Consider the following 24776-nt stretch of genomic DNA (forward strand, 5'->3'; position numbering starts at 1 on the left):
CTCCCGGCGGGCGGGGCAGCGCGGAGGGGAAGGCGGCGGCCCCGGGCACAGGGGCGGGCGCTGGGGCGGGGCCGGGAGCTGCTGCCCCGCCGGCGGCTCTGAGGCAGCGGGGGAAGCCGGGCCGGGCCGGGCTGGGCCAGCCTGGCTGCGGCGGCCCGAGCGTTGCCCTTCTGCGGTGCAACGCACCGTCGTCCTGCGCGCCGGAGAGCGGCGGGCAGGAGCGGCGTGGCCCGAGGGCGGGTAGCAGCCGCCGCGGGGGGCAGAGCTCCCGCCAGCAGCGGCGGGGCGGGGTCCTCCGGCAGCAGCAGCGTTCGAGTGATTAATTGACACGGAATTTAAATGATTGACACGGAGCAACGCGGAAGGGCATCGGTACCGGCAGCTGCCCGGGAACGCGAGGTGAGGCGGGGAGGTCGGTCAGGGGGGCCGGGCTGCCCTCCCGCCCCGCGGCCGGGGGCGCTGGTACCGCCGTGGGTGGCCCCGCTCTGGAGCAGCGTGAGGCCGAAGTGCAGTGCCGCGGTTTGCTGCGGGCGTTTTCACCGCAAAAGTCACACAACTGGGAAAGTGAGAAGGAGCCTGCCCGGTCCAAGTAACAAGGGCCTGAACAGGCAGGTTTACCTCTGTTCTACAGAGCTGTGTACAAGTAGCACGCCTTCTGCAAGAGGAGTTGAGGCCGGAGTCCATGTTTCACGTGCTGTTTACTTGCAGAACTTAATTCCTCAGGTGTTTCAGTACATTTCATAGAATCATAGAACAGTTTGGGTTGGAAGGGACCTTCAAAGCCCATCTACTCCAACCCCCTGCCATGAGCAGGGACATCTGCAACCAGTTCAGGTTGCTCAGGGCCCCGTCCAGCCTGGCCTGGAATGTCTGCAGGGATGGGGCATCCACCACCTCTCTGGGCAACCTGGGCCAGTGTTTCACCACCCTCATTGGAAAAAAATCTCTTCCTCATGTCTGGCCTGAATCTCCTTTTCTTTAGTTTAAAACCATTACTCCTTGTCCTGTTGTAACAGGCCCTGCTAAAAAGTCTGTCCCCATCTTTCCTATAAGCCCCTTTTAAGTACTGAAAGGCCACAGTAACAGATGAGACATATTTTGAGCTATGCATGGTTACTTACCTAAGTCCAGATTATCAGTTTTCTTCCCAGAGGACTTTAAAAACCCAACTGCTTTACATGCTGGGAAAGCTCCCTGGTGCCTATTACAAGCTTGGTATGTGCTGCTCTCCACCTCCTTTTTTTGCCCTCACAATTTTTCATTCTGTAATCTCAGATTTCTACAGCTGGAGGGGAGCTGTGGTTTTGGTGGCGGACAGATATAAAAAAAAAAAACCAAACCAAACACCCAGAAATGTAGGTACACATGGCAAGATGAAATAAAAAGTCGGAGATAATTTATGGTGCCTGAACCCTTACAGGTCACTTACTCTTCACTTGAGGAGCAGCCTTGAACAGACATTGAGGAAAATGCTTTCCCCGCTATCTTCCACAAAAGCCTTTTTATTTTATTTTATTTTCCCCTCCGCCCCCGCCTCTAGGTGGGCCCTCACAACCCTGCCCACCAACATAAATGAGACTAATGACAGTACTGGGATTGCAAGGAATGCATCATGCCTGCATGGTTGCCCCTGCTCAGGCAATTATCATGGAAAACATACCTCAGCCTCTATCTGGAAGTGCCATCAATTTTGATCAATTGTTTTTTTCTATCTGCCTGCTCGCTCCATTCCTTTGATCTCTTTGCAGAAATGGGATCTCATGACCTGATCTGCTGAGCAATCACTGCTGCCCTTGGCCTCACCTGAAGCTCTGGGAACCGATCACCAGGGGACAACCAGTATTTAAGTAGGGGAGCTGCACCGGGACAATAATTGCAAAAGATGGATGTTTGCTGTTACTGCCAAATGCCAATGGCCAACCCTGCTGTTCTTGAATGAAGCAGACACTCAAGAGGATTTCAGTGCTTTAGTATTACTAGCTGCTAAGCTACAGTTATTTCCCAGCATACCTACAGCACATATCAGTGATTTTCAACATATGCAGTGTAATCAAACATCAACCTAAATGATTCTATGATTAGCAGCTTCCGAGGTGCAAGGTACATCACTCAACGTTACAAAAGGTGTATAGACTACAGAGAAAGGATAAAATCTGGAAAGCAGTTTTCACAAAGTCATCAAAACCATACTTCTCTGGCCTTAGATTTTTAAGCTTGGTTGTAGGGAAGAGTTTTCTTCCAAATGAAAAGGCAGCACTTGCAGGGCATTTGTGCCGAACATATAAACGTCTGAAATCTGGGAAGCTCTGGCACACGGAGACAGTGTTATCCAACAATCCAACAGCAGCCCCTAATGTTCCAGGGAGAGGCGCTCCCTCTGTACAGGGGCTCAGTGCCTGCCAGTCCATCAACAATCCCCTGATGCTGCCAGCAGCACCTTCCTCCATCTGTTCCACGCAGTTCTTCCAGACACACAAATCCTGAAAACTTGTCCCACAGGACTGGGATTCCAGGGTGGAAAGCTCATGAATGCAAAACACAGCGACGTACAGACTACAGCAGCAGGGGCTCGTGATGAGAGGATTAGGGTGGAGGTGGTGGTGTCTTTCCCTAGGCAAGTCTAAGGGGTAGCACAGACTAGCACTGAGCCACTGCTGCTGGGATCCAAACTGAGGTCTATAGAATTCTGTACAGGCCCCTTATCCATTGAAATTGCATTTGAGAGCTTTTACAGAATCAGATAAAGTTGGTGCGTGAGCAGTAAAGGTAGTCTGAAAAATGAGAATTGCATTTGAAAAGGTATTTCAAAATAACATTTAATATTAACTAGAAGAATTACATTCAAACATAGTATTGAATACACTTAACCATTACTTAATGCTCCATATTTCAAGTTCTGCTGTTTTTTGGCAGTTACCTTGGTTGCACCTATTTTTTTCCCTTCAGAAAAACGAAATCCTTTTGAGTATTTAAATATGTCTCTGTGTATCATGCATGGTTGCTATGCCATCTCAAAGCTGAAGTATCCAAAAGAGAAAGCCAAGCTTGCTTATTCTGAAAACAAGCACAGCAAAGCAAGAGAATTTTCTCTCCTGTTCTTGATACTGAGTTCTAGACAAAAGTTTTTCAGATTCATCTACAATTAAGTTATTCTGCTTTGGCAGTACCAGTGTTAGAGCAGTACAACCCTCCTTTATGTGGATTTAACAGCAGTAGCATAAGAAGTAAAATGACTATAGTTATTCCAATATAGAAAAATAATAAAATTACACAGTTAGAGATACCTTTAGGCCTATGTAGCTGTGCCACTCCGCCACCCAAGTTAGACTTTTTTAGTTAGAGGCTTTTTCTCCTTATTCAAACCCTATTTATAATGATAGAAGATCTGCTTATATACTACATTTTAAAGAACTTTTCTTATTAAGAATTAGATTCTGCTTCAGTGAAAGGATTCTGCAAGTCACAAATATCTGAGGCCATTTAAAGCAGCCGTCTGCAGAACCACAGGACAAAGGTAAATGTGCGTAAAAAGGCAGGAGTTACAAGCAAGTGGTATTTTTGCAGAAGGTAATATCATCTTAGAAGTTAGAGAGTTATACAGACCAAGTCACACATTCTCTTTTTAAAGTTCACCACCACAGCTGGGGGGAATTGACAGATGTCCGATCCCCTGCACATCCAAAGTACAGGCAGCCAGAACGGGACATTCCCTTCCAAGGGGAGGGATGACAAAACCCTCCATCTAACTTACTGGTTCACCACCTCCAGCTAGTGAGGAAACTATGTGAAGACACAGGTTTGTAGCTTATGGGAGAATGTAAAACAAAAGGTTTGATGGCAAAAAGTTGTCTTAGATTTTAATGGCATCTTTAGCAGCATCTCATCGGTATTTTAAGAGAAATGCCCATGTACAGAATATAACCACCAGAAAGCTGAAAGCAAAACTATCAAATCATCATTTACATTCTCTTTATAAATTATTGAAGATATGTAAGTAATTAACACAAACATTTAAAAAATATCCTGCTCCAATTTTCAAATAATGGTTTAAAAGGATAACTTTTTAATTGTGCGCATTCCAATAGCAAAGATCAGTAATAAATTAATACAAATAATTCACATTCTTAGTGACTACGCAATATTACACTTCCGTCTGTCACTTTCCTTCACTGTAAAAATGCACATAAGCTATTTAGCATAAGCCTATTATAGTATTATCTTCATAGAGCGTTACAGCATTATCATAGTAAAGCATACTGTTCAGCGTTTCATTATTTTAGTTTATAATCCAAAGATGAAAACTTCATATATCTATAGGTAAAAACCACTGCAGAGTAGCCTTCTGTGCAAGTTTGGAAAAAAATAAATCCCTGACCTCATAACCTGGTGACACTAAACCATACATTTTCAGTGTCCTTTTTTTATTTAGCAAAAACAAGACTGGTGAAGTCCAATAACCAGCACATATACCTCAGTTGCGATATTCCAAATAACACAAGTAGCATGCACCAGTCTGCAGGCATATCTTACAAAACCAATTTCTCTGGAGGTAAAGGTGTTTTTAAAAAAAAGAATAGGCAAAGCTTTTCACCATGAAAAACATGATAAACTTCCCCTCCAAGACAAATCAGCACTGCAGATTAGGTCAGATAGTCCACTAAATGTGAACACTCAATGGAGTCCACCTCTTCACTTAAAAAGTTCCTCTAAGCCTTTTGTTGTACCTGTTGCTACAATGGTGCTTATCCACTGGCCGTCAGCAGTGTCCCTCAGACCTGCAGCTGTGCTGTTTGGCGGAAGAACTCATCCTTCTCTCCCAGGTCCTGGGTGGTGGTAGAAGTGCAGTTCTAAAATCAGCTGCACCTTGAACGTTACTGTAGTCATGGCACCGTGATGACCTCTCTACCTCTTTTAACACCTGGGAACAGCCAAATACATTCATTTTTATAAAAAGTGGTCTTAAAAAAAAATCCTTTCATTTTAATTAGGCTGCTGGTATACAGCAATTTATATTTTTATGGAATTGTCTTCATTTAGTTGCATGTCAGAAGTTGCAAAGTGACCTTAGTCACTGAAAGAACAGTTTTTATATTTAAAAAACGTAATTAGAATCCTTTTAGTCAATTGATTAAAATAAAACCCCCCTCAATTAATGTAAATTATAAAATGTTACTATATAAGTTCGTCTTTTATGCATGTGTTTGTCTTTTATTTAGGAATCACTAATCCTGAAGAATACTATTATAGTACAGAGTTGAAATTACAAACACGGTAAGTCTGCAGTTATTTGCACAATGCTAAGACTTATAAAATAAGTCTGTTTGAAATTTAGGTGATTTGTTTAGAAATTTTTTAGGACAAGTTAAAGGAGAAGTAGAAGCTAGTTTCATCTCAGGCAATGGCTTATCTGCAAACTGATTGTACACTGACATGCAATATTAGCTTTTTCTTAAATTTACTTTCAGAACACAGTTCCAAAAGCAGTTGAAAATACTTACTTGAGAAGTTACCTGATAAATGGTACAGTTGCTACTTTCACCAAGTCAAAAATATTCTTCCTTTATTTACAAAACGTCTTTAGTCCTTCACATTGAAAACAAGTAAAAGAATACAGTAACTATGATAAATTACCACTAAACCATACTTTCCCCCTCCCCCAACAGGAACTGAAGATTCCTGCTCCTTAACACCAGCTTAGAAGCCTGTATTATTGAAGACCATTCCACAACAGCAGGAAGAAAACCGAAAATGTAGTTTCAAAACTGGGGTAAAAAGAGAAGAATTGCAGTAAAGTTTTCTCTTTTTTTTCTATTTATTCATCATGAGCCAAGTGTCCGACGTGTAGCTTAACTTTCCATGTTTTCAAGGAAGTCACATTCAACACTCTCTTCAAGCTGTTGCAAGATCTTTATGCTGTTACTGCTCACATAGTCCATAGAGAGAGATGCAGCAGTGTGTGAATTCTGGGACTCGCTCCCATTTCCTGTGAATGCGCGACACAGAGTCTTGAAGAAGGGCATAAGCTGAGTGATGCTCGATATGGAGCGGCAGTTCAAAAGAGGATGCTTGTGCTTCTTGGAAATTCCCTCAGTGGTGTTTGTTTCCTGTAAGCAAACAAATTGAGATTTACTAAGGGTTTTGCATTAAACACAATGTTGTTGTGGCTTGTCTGAGCCCTGTGGTATACACTTTTTTCATAGTAAGTGATCCGCAGCCTACAACTGAATCACAATATAAAATGTATAGATGGTATCCTGAGTTATTTCTGCGTTTGGATTAAAGGTTCCATTAAACGAAAGTGTCACAAGTTCAGAACACAGCAAATTTGGACTAGCTTTCAGAATCAGATATCAAACAAAAATAGAATAGAGATCTCTGAGATATTTCCTTTTCTGGAAGAATTAATATTAAACCTTAATGATAATTTAAAAGGCTATTATGGTAAACTTTTTTTGTAGAAGTACAGCATGGTAATTTTTATAAATACCGACCCTGTCTGAGACAAATAGTTTTAACTGGGTGGTTGTGGGCACATTTAAGGGAACAACAGAAAAAGTGCCTGTTGTTCCCTCACTCAAAGGCAATCTGACATCTTCAAGATATATATATATATGTGTATATATATATATATATATGAAAGCAGGCAGATCATTTTTAAAAGCCCCATGAATCTTACTAGGATATCTAAAAACCTCTTGCCTAACTTAAAATCTTGTTACTTGCTTATAAAAGTAAGTTAATGTATTAAAAAAAACCCCAAACAAACAAAGATTCAAGTGAAGCATTCTTTCTTTACCCCATATTTCATCTTCAGCAAATCCATGATTCTTAGAATGTGTGGTTTGCATTCCTGATGATTTTCTACCAGATGAGAGGTCACAGTAGATGACTCTGTGTCCACCTCTGGGACAAATGCCCATTTGTACCTGAAACAAATAGATTACTTGATAAGAAGACAGGCAGAAAAAAATCCTTGTTTGCATCATACATAATTTAGTAGAGCACTGGTTTGTTTACAGAAAGAGCTGTCATAACTATGATTTTATGCTATTACCAGAGCCAAACTTAATGAACAAGGACATTACTATAATGTCAGTATTTAAATGCAACTGGCTTCAAAAAATTCCCAAGTGTGTGCCGAGGGAAAACAAAGAACAGTCTCCATGTTTCTCTTCTCCCAGTTTTTCCAAGTTAGAGAACCTCCTAATGGAGATGGCGAAGTCCTCCTACACTGACAAGACCAATTGTTTTTCCAAATACCCCAGATTACATTTGTCTGAGTATCAGCATCTGCGCTTGTAAAAGGAACTGATGGCAAAATTAAGTTTAGAAGAAAATAGATCTGGAATTGCTTTAAATGATAAGAATGGTAACAAGTTGGAGAACAGGCAAGTAATTAGAGGACTTACATTTGAAACAACTGCATCCTGTCAGGTGGAAATGAAAGTGCTGTATCCAAAAACTTACAAGCTGATAAGTACAAGGACAGCTCATTCTGCTGTATATCAGATCCACTGCCATCACCTGAGGCTTTCTGTTTGCTTATTTTGCTGTTGCTCCTGTGTTAGTTACAATTAAGAAATGTACCATTAAAACATAAATGCACTAAATGTTTTTCATTCAAGAGAAATGTATACATTTATACAAATGAGCACTTAAACCTGTGTGCAATAAAAACTATTGCTATTCTGTATTAGCACTGTGATTACTATAAAAGGCTGTTAGAAGAAAAAGTAATCTAAAATACTCAGAAAAAATGTCAACATGTTAAAATATTCAAATGCCGACTTAACATCTCTTCTATTTTTGTATGCAACTAAGTAGTACTTATGTCTTTTGAACATATCACTGTTTTAGCTGCTGAAAAAAATCCTAAACTGATTTATCAGTACTAGAAACACAAAAGCTAGATAACAAAAAATCCTGTTGTCTTCTCCCTATCCCAGAGAATTAAATACATAAAGATTTGCAGATACAGAACAAGCACAATTGTTACCAGCTTTCACAAGTTCTCTATCAGACAAATGGTAATTCTTACTTTGATGGTTCATCTTCCTCAGTTAAATCTTCTTCCAGCTGTAGAAATGTCTGAATCTTTAAAGAAATACATTATTTATGGGGATGCTGAAACATTCATACAAATCAATCACAAAAAAGATATACTTCACATAGTATCAGGAATGACAGACTCAGTTTACCTTTATGTCTTGCAATGAATTAACAAATCATGCAAGAGATTACACTGGCAATAACAACAAAATTAATCAAAAAGGTATTTCCTAATTACAATGTTAATACTTTTCCCAAATTATCAGACTAACGTGAAACTATGAAAACATTTCCTTTTTCAAACAGCAGGTGCATTTGGGAGGAAGAAAAACGTGAAAAGGGAAAAAACATACACTAATTAGTTTCAAATTACTACTTATTCCTTACCAATTCAGTTACCATAATTGGCCACAATGAGGTTAGATGCTGAGGAGAAATCCTTAACAAAAGAACTCTGAAGAAGAGAAACATCTGTGCAGCCACTATAGAAGTCTGCCCAACACGAAGGTTCTCAGTCAGTCGTTCTGAAATAAACATTAAAAAAATAGTATTTTCCTGAATGTGTTGTTTTTAGAAATAAAAAATGTAGAAGGTCGCAAAACAAAAACTGACAATAAAGCACGAATTTATGTTGAGTCCCTTGCACTCTATTAACAGAATTCAGATTCAGAAAAAGTCTGAAGACGTGGTAGTTTTATATTGGACAAAATTTTGTCAAAACTGACATTTAAGGAGAACATCAACAGCCCAAGAGTGGCTGAAAGATTGCCACAGGATAATCATGTTTCCAGGTATATTTCCAGACCAAAGGCTTTGGAACCCAAATTCCTGTCACCCTCTTAACGAGATTATTTCTTTGTTAGAATTCAGAGATCCACAGCATAATAAATTTTGTAAAAACTTTTAACAAATGAAAGTACGTGTTGGAAAATAGGTGACATTCCTTTCTTACACAATTTATATATGTGTTAACAGCTGAAAAAAAAGGCAGGTGAAATTACAGATCTTACCTTGTATTAAGGGAAGATAGAGATGATACTGATCAATCTCTCCACTAAAGACAGCGAAAGCTTGCCGCTTTAACAACATTGCTTTTTGCTCAAAGCTTGGGTATAGTTTTAAGGCGCTGCTCTGCATGTCTATAACAGAGATAAGAATTATCTGCCATGTAAACACTTCCTGGGATTTGGGCTGAAAATAATTCTTATGTCATGAAATCTTTTAAAATGAAAAATTCTCTTTGGGTCTACTGATTAGCGAATTAGTTCTTGCATTGTACACCTTCAACTATTCTTTTAGAAGATCTGAAAAAGAGACTAAAGCTGCTTTTGCTTTTGAAGCTCTAGGCAAATGTAATGGGTCCTATCCCACCCTTTTCCCCAGGACTTACTTGTCTACACTCTCCTCGAGCTTGAATTAGGGGTCAAAGCATATTGCTCAAAGGTTTGCTGTACTGGTGCACCACATTCCTACAGCTCGTAAGAGACTAATAATATCAGAAACTAATTACAAGGACATGTCACAAAGATATGTCTCAAAGCTTGCCGTAAAAAGACTAACTGCAAGGATATGTAATGTCTCAGCCAACCTTGCCTAACCCTGCTAAATGGAACAAAAGCAGAACCTTGCAACAGTACTGAGATCTTGTACCACTGCAGGCTGTGGCCTGCAAGATGCAACTTGCTCCAAACTTAGCAAAGTTCACCTGCCAGCGCTGCAAAACTGGTCTGTCAGCAAAGGCAGAAAAAGAAGAGAGGAAGTCGCGACTGAACTCAAGACCGAACTCAAAACCAGCTATGTTACCAGCTTTATCAGCTGTGTCTGCAAAAACAGACCTGGTACGTGACAACCAGCTCTCCCGAACTGCTATAAAAGAGCAGCAAGCCCCGTTGACTGTGTGCTTTCACCACCGGTGGTGTGCACCCACCACCAGCGACACCTGGACACCTAGAAGACCACGCTTCAGCTGACGGGACACTGTTGAACCTGATCATCATGGTGGTGAATCTATCTTGCTTATTCTTCTGAATGCTCGCTTTGATTTTCCCCCTAACTCTTCCTACTTTCACTTTAGCTCTATCACTTACGCTACCAGTCAATAAAAGATGACCTGATTGATGGCATTTGATCTCGTTTGTGTCTTAATATCACTCTTGGGATCAAAACGATCCCCTATCCCAAATCTGGCCCCAGATTGGGAACCCACACAGCTCGATGCCAGTAAAACAGACACCTGCAAAGCCAGCCAAAGCCTCCACAGGGAACAGCTGCCAAAAGTCACACTTCAGCAACTTAAAATTATGGCAAAATGTGAACGTGGTAGTCCAACACTAGCACTTCTAAATGAAAAATACTTATGGTGTGTTTTAGACATGACCAAAATAGGGAATTAACTCAGCACAGCTTATAATAAAGTTAACAATATAGTAGAAATAAGTTACCAGTAACTGATACTTACTCATCAAATCTTTAAACATCGTTTTCTCATGTGTTAGAAGATGATCAATAATGGATCTCCAACTAAATAAGATACAGAAGGAATAAGATAACCAATTAGATAACCAGAGAAAGCTTTGTATAGATTCACCTCAAAAGATTTTGGTCAAACATTTCATACAAGGAAACAGTTTCCAAATTGTATTCAATATGCAGAGTCATCTGGTTTAACATATACTGCATTCTAGGTCCTCCAGCTCTACTGTGTGCAGTTCCCTAATCACTAAGGGGAGTATCATCATAAGACAAGTTTAATCTTATGCACTATAATGAAAACTGAAGTGCTTATAATGCGTTTAGTAGAATTAATGGTTGAGACCTGTTTTTAACATTATTACATTCTGTAAGGCAGTACTAAACATAATTTTCTTCCCTATATTAGCCATTCTCCTTTAAAGCCTTTCTTTGCAAATTCAAAATAGAATCTTGGAGTGCTACAATCTCATGTCTTACTGAATGCATGAAGTGTCCATCTGGAAAAAAGCTGGATCCATATATAACTCAAGAACTTCTTTCTTCCAGGCTCGCTTGGTATAGGCGTATCCACTCAATGAGCTGAGCAACTGAGCACCAGCACGAAAACTAGGAATATTGTAGGCACTGGAGGAAGAGAACAATAATGATAAATATATATATACACATATATATTTAAAGTCGAGTTTATGTAACCAGAGAATAAACTCCAGAGTTCCCCAGAACTTCTAACCAAATTATCTCAGTAACAGGCTATGTCTGCATTAGCTCATAACTCAGAGCAGCAGGAGATCAGTAGATCAAGGCAGTTTGTGCAGAAGCTCCTCACATTTCCAGTGTACCTGGTTTGGGGAGATATTTTCAGATTAGATGTATTACAGCACAGCACTGCCCGTCTCCGCTACAGGTGTGGTTCAAAACTTCTCCCCAAAAAGGTTTCAAATAAGCTTTGCATCCTTGTCAGCAGACCCCCTATCACAGTAAGCTTCATGTATCAGACAGATAACACTTATGTGTCAGTTCTCATGTCATCGTCACCTGAATAAAAATCTCACACTGGAGCCTTTTTCTCCTTGTACTGCCCTATCCACGATCCCACTCCAAATTTGGACACCATGCTCTGCAAGGCACAGTAGAGAAGGAATGTTGGGCTCAAGACAAAGGGACCTTTCATGAACTAATGCTTGTCCTCTGGCACTTGAGTTTCACTGAAGACACAAACGCCAAACAGTGCCCTGCTGTGAATCCTTGCTAGGGTAACTGCTTTGCCCAGGGCTGAACAAAGGTTTCAGGCTGGGGAGGTGATGCTCAGACTGACAGGAAGATGACTTTTAGTTGAGAAGGGATGGTGGCAAGGTCTTCTGTTGTGAGCTGGCACCACAACTTCACAGAAGGCTTCAGCAGCCCCTGTGTTTTCAAGGTGGGTGGGGGGAGGCTACTGCCTTTTCGTTGAGCCCTGCAACCAAACTCCTGCCAATCTGAGGAGGACAGTGGCACAAAGACAGTCTTGGACGTTATAGTCCAACCACTGAGCAGCATGTATGAGTGGCATGAAAATCATACAGCCCATCTATGGGCTTGATGGGGGCTCCGCATTCTTAACCAGTGACCATCTTGTTATGGTTATGGCTACACAGATCACAAGAACTGCTAGCCTTGCCAGGCCGACACTGGAGAACCATCAGGGGACATCTCTAGGCATCTAAGCAACTTCATCAGGACTCTGATACCCATGTCTTTTGAACCATCAGTCTCAGACCACAGGGCATGGTAGTATCTTTTTGCAAGAAATTAAAAACTGGCTGACTCCTGGTGTTCAGATTTCCACTTGCATTGCAGAAGTCATAATTTATCCCCTGCCCCAGCTCACATGGACATCCTGACAGCAGTGGTGTCCATGACAATTCTAACTGTGTTTCCACACACGGGGCAGAGATGGAACGAGTGTTTGGCTTGCAGCCACTGGCTCGCGCCATGCCAAGCACAGCAGCATGATGCCAGCGTTTCCAGGAACAGTTTCAGGGGTGGCTGTTTGCAGGGTTTTCCATATCTGCTGCAAATAGTGAGGGCACTGCATGCATGTGCACAATGCTATATGCCCTGGTCAACAAGAGTGACATACACTCCATACATCAAGAATCTGACTGACTTAGTTATGGGTGAAGCAGGCAGAAAACATTGTAATAGATAAAACAGAAAATGCACAAATATAATGAATAGAAAATGATAGCTTCTCCACATTTTTCTGCATCATTTTTAATACATCCCCCTTGAGAGGGAGCAGGGAAATGTCCTCAAACTCTGCTGCCCCTTGAGGCTTCCTGACTTTAATGCTCACTTCCCAGTGACAGCCAACCCATCATCCCTTTTAGGTATGCCTAGTTATATCTTCTCCGACTCCCTATACCAGGGGTGTCAAACTCATTTTCACCGAGGGCCACATCAGCCTCATGGTTGCCTTCAAAGGGCTGAACGTAATTTTAGGACTGTATACAGTCCCTGCAAGCTGTGGCTGATGCTCTCCCACACCTCAGTATAGATTGGTCTGCTCAGAAAAATGTAGTAGCCAAAAGGCAGCAGCCAGGAGGAGGTAAAGCTGGATACGTACTACAGCAGGAGCAGCTGCAACTCAGAAAAATGGAATAGGTGGCGAGTAGGGAAGGGAAGCGTTGCTTCCTGACACTTGGTAGAGAGCTGCTAGAAAAAGGAAGATTTGCTTTCTAAGAAATCTGTGAATAGCCCTTGGAGAAAAGCAGGGAGAGATGCTTGAGGAAGCAGGACCAACTGATAAGGCCCTGGAAGATGGAAAGGAAACCCTCCTTCCTCCTGTTCCTGTGGGAAAAAGGTTAAACTGTTCAGCTGACAGAGAATATCATCCATCTCTCCCACAACTACGCTTTTGGCTGAAAAACTAGGCAGAGTATAGGAAGATATTGTACTCTTCTTACATTATGATGGGTCTTGTGACCTGCCCAGTGCTCTGCTGCCCCATGCCACAGCCTCTCTCCATTACCTAACATACACACAAAGGGGAGCTTTAAGTAAAGGCCAAAAACCCAGATGGGTGTAACACCCACAGCTAAGCAGAAACAGCTGTCACAAAGCTCAAACAACAAAAGGTCTTACAGTGTGCTAGAAAAAAAATCAGACTTAAGAAAAATCACATGTGCAGAGAGAGAAGTCACCTGTGGTTGCGTAGATAAGGAAATACATAATAAAGCAAACGTGAAATCAACGGCACAGCTTTCTCCTTCTCGTCGCTCCGGTAAACCATGTCCAAAAGAGAAGCAAGAACCTTAAAAATGAAAAAAATGTCTCTTTAAACCTCAAGCTGGTACTTCTGACAAAAGGGAAAGCATGTCATATTTCAGGATAGAATGTATGTGCACATGGGATGCCTCAATAAAGATTTAAGAGCCCATTTAATCTACCAGGAAAACCTAATGTATTCCTCTGCTCAATAATATCAATAAACAACCACCCCCCAGGTGAGAGAAGCAACTACAAAACTGGTTCCTACTTACTTCTGCAAGGAGAGAAAGAGCTTGGACACTGTATATTGAAGGAGCAGAGGCAGAAACCATTGAAGATGGTGCCACTGATGCATCTAAAAGAAGAAAAATCATTTAGTTTTCCCTTCAGACATGTTTAAATTTTGCTGTTTCCTAATTTTCTTCCCAAACAGAACTGTTATTTGCATATTGGTAGTACAGTGAAATGCTTCTGGGCACATTGCCACAATGACATACATCATGCCCCATGCTGTTCTGTCCCAGGTATTGCATGCACCCGCAATACGTCTTCCTCTGTATTATATACAATCTGCAGATATTTACCCAATTTGCTTAGGCTGACGTTGTTATTGGAGGATAATGCATTTTTTTTGTTTTAATTTTTGTCTGTATTACTCTTGTCTCATGCAATCTACACATTATCTAACACCTTGTACTCTTCACTGACTTAAGCAGAAGAGAGACAGCAGAAGAAGGTCGGACAAAATCACATTACCATTCACATCTTCAATGTTGAAGTCATCTGGTAAAATCTGAGGCTGAGCTTTCACTTCTAAGTTCCGGCTCAGCCAGCTAGTCTGTTCCAGAGAAGAACCAGCAACAGTCCCTACAGCCTCCAAGATTTTTTGGGTCACCTCCTGTAACATAACCAGATAAGGTGGTATCAGATGAAAGCTATCATCAGTTGGCCAATCCAGCAAAGTCATTTTTATATGGAATGTGTCAGGAGGATTGGAAGTAGGCACTTTTATATCTTCGAAACATAAATACTTCCCCAGTTTAACTGTCTGTGCTCTCAAGATAAGTAACGACTGTTCACTTCAAATAAGAACAGGCAAGAAAATGAGAAGCAGGAAAAACTTTAAGTTAGCTTAAGAGGTTTTAGTCATGATTTTCCATGCAAGTCATAACCATTAACATAGTATCCATTTGGCATCAGTCCTGCCAGGCTTTACACATTGGCTGTCATCTGTCAAAGACATGATCTGAGTTGTTCAGCCCCTCAGAAAGGGCATACCAATGCCTTTGTTGTTTTGAACACTGTTCTTTTTTATTACTTTTATATTTGGAGAAAATTAAGTGAGGTGGAGCATTAAGTGAGGTAGGGTTTTATTTTATGGCAATCCATCCGTTCATATTTAGGTCTTTCTATTAGGGGTAAGTATGACATAGCATCGAACTAGGTACATAGTCACACTTCAGCATATTTAATTCCCAATGAAATGAAAAGCTGGTCACTCTAATGAAACCAAATCCCAAATATCCAAAGCAAAGCAGAGGCCACTTTTGAAGAGGCTATAAGATGGTAAGATGGCAAAAATGTCTTTTTATCATCATTGTCATTTTGATGGCAAGTCTCTGAAGCAGAAGTGGAGACCTAATTTCTCTGTTGGCAGACAAAAGTACTATAACCATAACACTGCCTCACCTCATACATAGCATGACATTGGCTCAGAGCCAAAACTGCACCCACACAGGTAGTATTTAAACCGTTCTGGTGAATTTACAATCAGTATAGGAAGAGAATCCGGTTCTACTGCACCTTCTCCGTATATAAAAGGTGAGCTGACAGTCATTTACATTGCCAAACACAGCTATGAGCTTCAAGGATAATTACACTACAAATTTGCCTAGATAGTTTTGAAATTTCAATACTTAGACATATGATATAAAGTCATGACATCACACTTGTGTTATGATTTAATATTTGGGAAAAATCACAAGATTACCCAGGCAAAATATCTTTGAAAAGTCCATAGTTACCACTATGATTTCATGTATTTTTGATAAAATTTTGATAGAGACATTCTGTGCATCATGTCCCTCATATGTGGGTCTGCCATGTTTACCAGGCCTAAGCCAAAACATGTGGATGCACATTCACACATTCTAAAAGCACAGGGGAACTCAGACACAAAGTACAGATCAGGCCATCTCCACTTTTACTTAGAGGTACAGTGCCAGATTTATGAACTTAAAGGAATATATGTGTACACTGTACCTGCAAGTCTTTTTGGTCTTTTTTGTTTTCTAGAGTAGGTGTCCTAGTCACAAAGTCATTCAGCGTACTGTGGGAAAATCAATTCACTCCAAGTTAGTAAGTGGACAAGTCTACTCCACACATCTATAAACCTTCTCTCTTACACACTACCTGAGAAGAAGAAAGTGTCCAGGAGGAGCCAAGTTCAACTGCACAGACTCTTTGAGAAGTCCTAGTAAGGACTGGAAGTTCTCCTGCAAGGCTGAGACAGGCAGTCTGCCAAAAAAACAATACCAAAACAGACCCAAGTCTGAAGTTAAAGAAAAACAAAAAACCATCATACATGGGTAGCTTGGCCGTCTAAAAGCTTCCATCAAGATCAGTCCTTTAGATCCTGCCCCTTCCTAACTGATCCAACAACATGGTGTCAACATGTTGTTGGTCTCTTTTCCAAGTAGCAAGTGATGGGATTAGAGGAAATGGCCTCAGGTTGCACCAGGGAAGGTTCAGATTGGATATTAGGAAACTTTCCTTCATGGAAAGTGTTGTCAGGCACTGGAACAGGCTGCCCAGGGAAGTGGTGGAGTCACCATCCCTAGAGGTGTTTAAAGGACATATAGATGAGGTTCTTAGAGACATGGTTTAGCGCCAGAGTTAGGTTAATAGTTGGACTCGATGATCTTAAGGGTCTCTTCTACCTAACATGATTCTATGATTCTATCTGGCAGCACAGGCAATATGCATACATCAGTAAATGCAAGCAGCACATGCATTATGCCAGCCAGCACTGTAAAAGGGCTGGGTCTTCAGGGGCAAGAAAAGGAATAAAGTTTAGCTAACCACTTCACTGCATGCCAGCTTACTTTATCTACATAGCTTATTGCATACTGTATATTGTACAGTCTGATATAACTCAAGGCTTCCATCTGAGAAAAGCCAAGTATGTGACAAAGAGTTTTAATCAAAGGAGTATTTCCAATCAACTGCCTTGACCCACTATGTCCAGCAGAGACTGCAGCCATAGCAGTTTCATTTGATTTAGAAGTTCTCTATCCATTCATCTGGCAACACAGAATAGATAAGGAGAAAGATCACATGAAATTATACAAGTATATTGCTAATGAGATCCCTCAAGTATGCCTCTCTTAGTAGGAAATGAGGCTTTCAGACTGGCATTATCAACATATCAATGGCACTTAATGTCATAGCCCAGTTATTCTGTGTCTGTTACTTAACAATGAAATGGCAATAACCATTTCCTACATGAAGGTGTTTTGTGACATTGTGACATAAAGATCAAAGTAAAGCAGAAATAGTGATGCTGGCTGTTATCCTAACTGAGTAAACCAGAAAATTCTCTTTTATAATGACTGAATTACCTTTGAGTGAAAGCATAACTGAACTGCAGCATTGGAATATCTACAAGAGAAGATTTCTGAAAAATAAAAGCAAAACAACCATTATTTGTCATCAGGAAAAAAAACTCACGAAAAACGAAGGTCCAAGCTGTTGAGTACTTGTGTTCAATGGTTAACACATCATTCTTAGAAGCCACTTGTACTCCAACAGGTGACCAACTATGACAAAACTATCTATACAGCGGTATAAGGGAATTCAGAGCTTCAACAGAGGACCCCAGTTCAGAAAGCTGTCACATTACTTTGAAATATCTGCTACAGTTTATTCAGAGCTGTAGCAGCTCCTACAATGGTGTGCATAGTGGCAAAACTGGTTTCCTTGAAAGCCAATTGGAATGTAGCGAACTCAATGTGAAGTATTTCTAACTGTTCAGGTAAGCGTAGAAAGACAGAAATGTGTCATTGAGTTGTAGATCTGCAGCAGCTTTATGAAAATTGTCGGCATCTTCAGTGCTGGAGGACCCCACACCTTTTCATTACCAGCAACTTCTTTAGCAAAATATTGTGAAGAACCTATTTACAGTGATAGATCAAAACACAAACCCTCATATTCTGGAAAGTATAACTTATTCAGCAACAAAAGAGAATCACACATTACAAAAAAACCCCAAACCAAACCAAAACAAAAACCCCACAACAAAACTGAAACAAAAACCAACCAAACAAAACAAACTCTCAGTCTAACAATATTTAGAAGACACATTGGAATAGATCCAGGATAGAGTATATTAAGAAAAGGAAATTATCTTCATGGTTACCTCTTCACCCTTGATTTGCGATGGTTTCTTGACTACCTCTTTGACTAGATGTAATATAGTGTCAATTTTCAATGTGTTAAGTGCACATATTAAGTCCACAAGAATAAGCTGAGATGAACTAGGCACTGGAAGAATCTAACGAAACAAAAAAAAGACACACCTCTCAGATCACTGTACCAGGCAAAACATGAAGTTGAGAAAACAGCTTTTTGTCTAACTAGTCAGATAGCAATATTTATACAAAATGTAAATTAGACAAGTTAAATCAAGCATACAAAAATTTGCCATATACTTATTTTCTCCCAATGCCTTCATGAAAACAACTTCATTATGCTCAAATTAAAGTAGAAAAGAAAGAGGTGTTCTATTCAGAATAAATACTTGGTTCCAGAGAATACAACTCCTCTAATCTTTCTTTGGAAATGCAGCTCATTCAAGACCTTTAAAATATAATTGGCAAGTTGCAATCCTAAGATTATAATTCAGTATTGAATAAAAGACTGACTAATACTATCAGACTCAAACTGCCACACTGTCCTTCTTATTTGATTACTTATTTATGTTTAATTGCATTCCTGATGCTTTGTGGAATTATGTATAAATAAGAGTGTTTCAGATTTTTCAGTGGCTTGCCATTGTCACATGTAAAAAACCTCCAAAGAATCAATAAACAAGACCAGAGTTTAGAACTCATCATATAAATGTAACATTTGCCTTTACACTGGAAAACTAAGGGTGCCTTTCTTTAGTTTCACCTTGATTTTACTTTGATTCTTATGGGGTTTCTTGCTATTCCATACTGCTGCAATTGCTGCCATCAACTGAATTCCAAGTTGTGCTGTCAACGGATTCATGAAGTCCAGTATTTTATTTCTTAATGTCTATAGAGAGAAAAAAAAATAACTGTCAATGCTAAAATTTGTAAGGCAAAGGCCATCTCATGGTCTGTAAAATATTATTCCTTTTGCCAAGATGTTCAGAAATTACACCACAACAAATGAATCTCTTTATATACTTCACAGTCAGACAAGTTTTGATAATTTTTTTATGAGTTAGTATATCCTTCTTACAGATGGAAGTCACATTTGTTGGAAGACAGATTGCAAAATAGAAAAAATAAATTCTTGTGTTATATTCTCTCTTCTCCTACAAGTATTTGTCACTACTATGATTTAGCAATATTGAAAAAATAAGGGAAAAGTCTAGTATTTTTATTTCTTCAAGTACATGTTCTACTGCCTGTGGAAGGTGCAGACAATTCAGAGGCGGTTGGCTCTAGAGCAGCTATCAACAGAAGCTCACAGAACAAAGCAAAATATTAAACAAATCAGGTAAGGGTGCAGATGGGCAAAAAGAACAGCAAAAAGTCTGCTTTTGTAGGTAGGTACTGTGCAAGCCTGTAGCTCATGAGAGTTCTTAAAAAATTCTTTGTGGCCCAATAGCAAAACTATTCCTATGAGCTCTATGTAAAATGCACTGTGAGGGAAAGGATGACAAGGATGATGAGATACGCAGCAGTTTAAAAGAACTCCTACCTTGGTTGCTTTAAAGTAGACTGAAGAGGAGCCTTTTGTTGTTCCAAAGAAGTCAGTTGGCCTTTTTTGAGAGTCTTCCCTCTTTATAACGCTCCAAAGAAGGGACATGGTATTGATAATGCGAGGCAATTCTTCCAAAATGGCATTCCTAGCGTTTCTCAGGTTTGCAGGTTCAGCTAAACATGATGACTAGAAAAAAACAAATATATGAATATTAAAATACATTATATTAGGTACCACAGAGTGACTGTTTTTATTCTATAATTAGGAGAATTATAGTCAACTTTTGTAACGACAACTTTTAAAATAATTCAATCAGTCTATTCCTTAAATATATTGCTTCTATTAGAGTCTACTGAATTTGCTGTTCGCTGTTTTGGCACAGACAGACTAATATTTGTGTGACCAAGATCACCATTAACATCTTCTGCTTAAAATTAACATTCCTGTCTCAAAAAAATTAAGTTCAGTTCCCCTCTCATACACTTTTACTTAGTTCATTCCCTTTGGTGTGCTGTAAGGCTTCCTTAAAGTTATCTTCTTGTACGAGTGCTGCTTTACTACTTACATTCACCTCTGGATGAAAAAGGGATGCATACTTTGACAAACTGGTGCTGAGGTGTCAAGCAAGTGGTAGATGTTGAGCACTTACCTTTTTAGTTTGATTAGGGTGATCTAGAAGGCAGAAGTGACCAATGGTTGTCAGACCTTCCAAAAGGGTCAGTGGGTAATCAGGCGTAACATTTTCTCTTTTAGAAGTTAAGCTTTGCAGGGATGGGGGGGGAGGGGGAATAAAAGAGAAAGTTAACAGGCCAAGTGGTATTTCATTGATTAAAAATTGCAGAAGAAATCTGTTTCTATTCAATAGTTAAAAGAATACTGGAATGACCAGCCAGGAATATCAAAACAAAGGATTCGCAAACTATCCTTGGACAACCCCTTTTCCTGTCTAGATCTTTTAGAATGTTATTCCCCAGCTGACCATAAATCTTTAGCATCTGATTATTTTCCCCTACTCCCTTCACTTACTGCCTGTTCTGAACAATATCACTGTATTTTTCTTCTCCAGGGTGTCTCTCCTCAATTAGTCACCCAAAATCCTCAGTCTTGTCAAAACTGGGAACTTGTTTTCTACTTGGACGGCAGGCAGGCAGAGGAGGACATGAATTATCACAGCTGCTGGTTCCCTCTCCTCTCTCCCTCCAGCCGCAGGCAGCCCTGCTGCACTGATACTGCCTCCGCCTCGCCTGGGCTCAAGGGACAGCTGGCTGCACGGGCAGCAGGGTTTGAGGATCAAACTCTGGGAGCTACAACACTAAACCAGTGAGTTACTATGCACTGCTCTGTAGTAAGGGGAACCTTTCAGCATAACAAATCCCACACTGCAGACTCTTACCTTGCAGACGTTTTTGCAGATGTCTTCACAGCTTCATTTTCATACTGTTTGACAAGATCATCCAGGTTTTTACATATCTGTACAACAAATGGTGCCACAGTCCAGCCTAAAGACTTCCCAAAATAGGGCAGGGAACATGTGACTAAGCCTACCCAAGTGGGATGCATCCCGTAGCCATACTCTGGTTGCAAACCTCTAACCACAGCAGAGACAAACAATCCCTGTGAAGTTATTGGGTGTGGATAGACATACTGCATTGCACCGATAGCCTGCTGGAAATTAAGAGCCTGGTGCCATTCCTTGGAGAGGTCTGGCTGATTCTCCTGCTCCTCACGAGTCTGTCCAAGATGGTGCTCCAAGACAATCAATACCTGCAAGAGCTTTAGCAGCTCAATCTGGAGTGGGTGTTCGCTCCATATTTGATCTTGCCCAAAATTGATGACGCTCTCTTCAAAGAGTTCCTCATCAGGAACATTATTAATTCCATCTGCCATGAGCAGTTCATACCGTTTCTGACTTGTATACATAGATGCAGACAAAGAAAGAAGAACAAACTCTTGAATTTTGCATCTTCCTAGCAAATTGCGTATGAACTCTACATTCTTACTCTCTGCTGCCTTTGCCATGGTAGCTAGCTGGCTCATCACTCTAATCAGGACTTCCACACTTTTCACCTGAACGTCTCTGTTGCCAAGCACGTCTCTGTGTGTGACCTTCAAGTAGCATGGATAATATGACCGCAGAAAACTGAGACAGAGGTAAGTGAGCAATTCTATTAGAAGAGAATGGGGGTACATGGTTGGGGACTGAGTCTGAAGCTTGCCATAAAAACTCTGCCCTACAAGAGCTTCCTGATGGCGAGCTAAGAGATTGTAAATAAGATTCAAATGTGCTGTGGAACTGGTATCCATGCTTGTACTAGCTACAGCTTCAATAAATTCTTTAGGGTTTGTTTTAAGCACTGCCTCCAGAACAGAAAAAGCATACAATACTCTCTTGGAATCATAAGGCTGCAAATATAAGAGCATGTGTTTGAATAAAGCCTCAATCATCTCCTGTTTTTCCTTCTGCTGCTTGAGCAACCTAGAATGGGTAATTTCCTGGAGCTCCAAGTCCACCTCTTCATCACTTGACAGAGACTCTGATGCTTGAGTCCTCTCAGAGTCAGCACGCACAAGGTTTAGGGCTACACTGGATTTGGAACTTTCAGGAAGAAATGCATTGAGAGACCTCACATGGCTAATGGTCTCTTTGCCATCAGTTGCAGCACTGTCATTGTCTTCATTGCTCACTTCTTGCAGCTCCAGAGAAGGAGAAAAAGAGGACGTATTTTCACTGTCATGGCCTGTGCTGGTGTCTGCTGATTCTGTGTGCTCACTATTATCTTCATCACCATCTGCTTCATGTGAAGTTACTGGATTAGAAGAGCCATTGTTTTCAGACTGTTCAGTTTTCAACTCCAGCTTCTCTGGATCTTTTTCCACTTCTGCCCAAATTGCTTCTCTATCCACAGTAGTAAACTGGCTCAATGGAAGGTTTTCCTCAGAATTGCTCTCAGAGATGCCAGACTCTTTCAAAGAGGGCTTTTTCTTGCAAAGCCAATCACGTATATCTGCTGAAAAAAAAATTATTTTTTATCAAAAAGAGCATGTATTTATCCATTTCACACAACAGATTGAATAAAATTCCTAGGAAAAAAAAAAGGTTAAAAGAATACTCTGCTCTAGTCTACTATTAATTGTAATAACTAGAGCTAAAAAAAAGCTAGATTAAGGCATGAATTATCTTTTTTTTAAGTGGTAAAGCAGTTCTAACCTACTGTAAGCACAAGATAATAGGATAAAACCAAAAAGCACATGCTGTTTCTCTTATGCTGTGATTCCCTAGATGTGAAACTTTTTTATGCTTCCTGAGCACAACATGTTTGTTGAGATCAGGAGGGAAATGCAAAGGATAGCAAACAAGGATTTTTTTTTTTAAAGAGCTAATGTTTTCCTTGATTACATGCTGTGGAACAAGAAAGGAATATATTAGCTCTGTGTTTGTATAGCATATAATAAACAGGTCCCTTTGGATGCTATAAATGTCTGCCACATAACTATTTGGCAATCAAGACAGAAAAACAATTACGCGAGCCAACAGCTAAGTTAACAGTAATGAGACAGACAGGTGACACAGAATTTTCTTCATACAAAAGCACCAGACACTTGTCCACTGTCTTCTTGGATTCCTCCAGGAAAAATCCTTGGCTTCTTGGGCCAAATGTTGCATTGTATCATATCCATACCACTTCCAGCAATCCCAAATCCAAACAGACTTCCCAGCAATCCCAAACCTGAACAGACCTTCCTGTCAGCCTCTGCAGGACTCCACACTTGGAGTGAACCCTGGCTCCGTACCTGTCTCAGTCTTCCTCAGCTGCTCCCCACAGATCTCTGTCACACTCGTCTATTCCACATTTGACAGATCGTATGTGGTTCACAATGGTTCTCATTACAGGTCTTAAAATGGACATCTTCCAGCTGTCAAATTTATCCTGCCAAGGTAAAGACTACCTGCCACATTCCTAAACTTGGGTGGCTGCAGGTCATCTTCAATTCCAAACATCTCTCTTTGCTTCTACATCCTAGCTCTGGGATACCTCAAGACTTATGCCACAAAGGCTCAGCTCTCCTCTTGAATCAAGATGGATATTCTTTGGGCAAAGCCATTTTAATTTTTAGAAGTTAGCAGAATTAGTTTTGTGTGTGTGTGTGTGTTGTGCCCTAAACAGCGAGATCTCCCTAAAATGTTCCTCACAACCTGTATGATTAGTTTAACATGATTCCAAATAAAGAAACCTGGTATGAGGGTGCATGGTGTGCTAGGGTAAGACTGGGCAGAGAGAGTAAGATCTGCCTGTCCATCCTGCCTACTGGGACAGTTCCTGGACTGACGTAGTCACCAAACTGCTCCTGGATTTCATTTGGTTGCAGACCAAGTTTTGCTTGAGAAGGGATACTGTGAACAATGAACACACATGCAGTGTGGATCATCTAGGAATGGCAACGAGAAGTGTGGGACAAGATCTCAGAGCAAAGCAGGGAGCAATCCAAACCAACAAAGTAGGTGCAGCCACCACAATAGAAATGCTCATTAGGCCTTCAATGAGCATGACTTACTCCTGAACCCTGTTTTAGGCATTACTAGAGATACTTGGATGAGGAGGAATCTATGGAACTGATACAAGACAACTCAGGGTAATAGGATGCCATTGCACTTCAGAGACTACCTTCAGTAGGTGCTCAGGAGTATGCAATGCTATGTTAGCACTTACAGTTTCAGTCCAACAACAGTTTTACCTGCTGAATTTTTCTGTTTGATGTAGTGGATGGACGTGCGCTGTGTCTTTGGATGAAGCAGCAGCAGCAGGACTGGTTCAAGAATCCGTGCAACATCATTAAGTGAAAGGGCACGGATCAGCCAGCCCTGTGCTGCAGCACCAATTGCGCCATCTGAACAATTGAGGCTGTCCAGTACCACAAACAGAGACCTGAGTGGAGAAATCAGAACGAAGAAGTACAATTGAAATTCCTACAAAAGTTAATGCAAACTACCAAATAGTGGCAGGGAACAGACACAGTGCATGTTCAAGTAGGCACCAGCCAGTGGCTCATGT

At 40.6% G+C, this 24776-nt stretch overlaps 1 protein-coding gene and 1 long non-coding RNA gene across 3 annotated transcripts in view; one reads left to right on the forward strand and one right to left on the reverse strand.

Moving 5' to 3' along the window:
* The first annotated feature begins 70 nt into the window (after positions 1-70).
* Positions 71-7693, forward strand: LOC135984552 (uncharacterized). The gene is made up of 4 exons (XR_010605655.1): positions 71-399; positions 1749-3514; positions 5217-5271; positions 5664-7693. It is a non-coding gene; the product is annotated as an uncharacterized LOC135984552 (long non-coding RNA).
* Positions 5775-24776, reverse strand: part of DOP1B (DOP1 leucine zipper like protein B) — a 48744-nt gene continuing 29742 nt past the window's right edge. The window contains exons 18-37 of one of the 2 annotated variants that reach the window (XM_065626949.1): positions 24460-24650; positions 21119-22730; positions 20375-20486; positions 19723-19911; positions 18943-19068; positions 18188-18322; positions 17391-17446; positions 16183-16287; positions 16033-16099; positions 14527-14668; positions 14043-14125; positions 13704-13813; positions 10999-11145; positions 10508-10569; positions 9060-9188; positions 8437-8573; positions 8039-8094; positions 7410-7559; positions 6797-6926; positions 5775-6104 (exon numbers count right to left, since the gene is read on the reverse strand). In XM_065626949.1, the coding sequence (XP_065483021.1) occupies positions 5847-6104; positions 6797-6926; positions 7410-7559; positions 8039-8094; positions 8437-8573; positions 9060-9188; positions 10508-10569; positions 10999-11145; positions 13704-13813; positions 14043-14125; positions 14527-14668; positions 16033-16099; positions 16183-16287; positions 17391-17446; positions 18188-18322; positions 18943-19068; positions 19723-19911; positions 20375-20486; positions 21119-22730; positions 24460-24650 (3997 nt within the window). In that variant the 3' untranslated portion in view covers positions 5775-5846. Of the gene's footprint in view, positions 6105-6796; positions 6927-7409; positions 7560-8038; positions 8095-8436; positions 8574-9059; positions 9189-10507; positions 10570-10998; positions 11146-13703; positions 13814-14042; positions 14126-14526; positions 14669-16032; positions 16100-16182; positions 16288-17390; positions 17447-18187; positions 18323-18942; positions 19069-19722; positions 19912-20374; positions 20487-21118; positions 22734-24459; positions 24651-24776 lie in introns of both variants that reach the window. The other variant, XM_065626948.1, reaches the window with a different exon arrangement.

Source organism: Caloenas nicobarica, chromosome 1 (assembly GCF_036013445.1).
Source record: "Caloenas nicobarica isolate bCalNic1 chromosome 1, bCalNic1.hap1, whole genome shotgun sequence".
Taxonomy (NCBI): domain Eukaryota; kingdom Metazoa; phylum Chordata; class Aves; order Columbiformes; family Columbidae; genus Caloenas; species Caloenas nicobarica.